Source organism: Belonocnema kinseyi, chromosome 4, assembly GCF_010883055.1.
Source record: "Belonocnema kinseyi isolate 2016_QV_RU_SX_M_011 chromosome 4, B_treatae_v1, whole genome shotgun sequence".
NCBI lineage: Eukaryota > Metazoa > Arthropoda > Insecta > Hymenoptera > Cynipidae > Belonocnema > Belonocnema kinseyi.
Window position 1 is genome coordinate 88,480,431 of NC_046660.1, and position 1,867 is coordinate 88,482,297.

At 29.7% G+C, this 1,867-nt stretch overlaps 1 protein-coding gene across 1 annotated transcript in view; it reads right to left on the reverse strand.

The window, feature by feature from the left end:
- Positions 1-408: 408 nt before the first annotated feature.
- The window catches only part of LOC117172059 (THAP domain-containing protein 1-like), a 5,484-nt gene continuing 4,025 nt past the window's right edge, over positions 409-1,867 (reverse strand). Inside the window, exon 3 of the mRNA XM_033359799.1 lies at positions 409-1,068. Coding sequence (XP_033215690.1) covers positions 410-1,068 — 659 coding nt within the window. The 3' untranslated portion in view covers position 409. The remainder of the gene's footprint in view (positions 1,069-1,867) is intronic.

Sequence of the window (1,867 nt, forward strand, 5' to 3'; positions counted from 1 at the left end):
TTAGTTTTAAGTCATTCAAATTCCTCGGTAACGGTTTATGAAATGAAATAGCTGCGCTCATCTTTTTCACAAAAATGAAAGATTTACTGTACTATTTATCTAATAAAATTATACTTTTATATTTCCGAAATGACCGGCAGTGGAAAAATTTTGTATTTGAAGACAAAATATAATATCTTAAAAGTTTTAAATTTAAATTATCTTAGATATTTTAGTGGAGATGGTAACAGTAAACACAATTATGAACACATTTTTTAAATGAGAGAAACGATATTTATTGCAAAAGTAAAAACAAATCTCAAAATTTCCCGGTTTTCGAAAATTTTCCTGGCTTTTCTCCGTGTTAAAAACTCCAGTCTAATTCCCGGTCAGTGGCCACTCTGTTAAAGTAAAAAAAAAATAACAAACCTTATTTATTTATTTGTTCAGAAGTAAACAGGTTCATAAGTTTTTCATTTTTTGACGCAATGAAATTCAATTTAGCTTCTGCATACTCTGCTCTTGTTTTATAAATGTGACAAGCCTTTTTCCACCAAGCCTCTTGTTTTTTTGCCTCAAACATTTGCTGAAGACGCTGTTGACTTTCCTCTCTCAGTACTTTATTTTCTTTACGATACTTTTCATTATCTTCTCTTAGCCTTTCCATCTGATTACTATCCTCATTTTGCCTTTCATTTAAATCAGTATCAAAACTTTCTTCTTTTTCTATGTCTTCAGTATCTTCTTTTTCAAGTTTTTCCAATTGTTCGGCTATTGCTTTTTGTAGCTTAGCCAGTTCCTCTGAAGCCTTTTCGAGATTTCCTTCCGACACAGGTGACGAAATTAAGGCAGAAAGCGTAGCAAGAATTCCATCACTTTCATACTCCTCTGATGCAGAACTTGACATTTCTGAAATACCGTTTTCTGCCCCTTCTTCTTCGCCATGACCATTTTTTTTATACAGGTTTTCTGATGGGATCGCATCCCTGCGAAGCCTTCTTGTGTGTTTTGGAGTTGTGTTCAATACAAGATTCACATAGGACTTTTCTCTATAATGGTCAGGCCTAAAGTGAACTGAACAAATTCTTGCTGCAATATATTTTTATTAATTAGCGCATGTAATATTTAAAAATTAAAGGCTGATTGCCAAAAAGTTTACCACTTAAAGTCCCAAAGATTGCTCTTTTTTTTGGACCTCCATTGGAACCTGGCGGAAAAATATGTTACAGGTATCAAATTACTCGTCATTGGAAATAAAAGTGATTTTATAATTAGTGGTATTCCCTATTTTTTAATTTTTTTGGGGCCTTCTCAACCCCTGAATAGGTCAAATTGTTAATTTTAAACATATAAATATTTAAGTATAACTAAAAATTGAGTCATCGCCATTCATTCAAAATAACATTTAATATTAATTTGAATGACTGAAAAATTCCCAAAAATAAAATTCACAACACTTTAAAAGTCCCGAATAATAAAATTATTGAATTTGAAAATTCTCTAAAGTTTATAATACTACCGAATGAAAAATTTCCCAACAGAAAATTACCGAATTATAAAATATCCGATCTGGAAAATTCCAGAATTTAAGCAATTTAATTAAACTTAAAACAAAACTATAATCAAATATTTTGATCAAGAAATAAATTATTTTTAATGTTTCTAAAATTATTGCAATTTTCTCCCGAGAATTTTATTATAGGGTAATTTTAAAATTCGGTAATATTATAAATTGTTGGGGAATTTTATTATTCGGGAATTTTATTTTAAGAAAATTTTACAATTCGGGAACTTTAAAGCATCGGAATTTTTGTTTTCAATTATCAAATCAAAATAAATCGTTACAATAGTCATTTTACTCATACGTGTATCTGTATATGTATGTGTG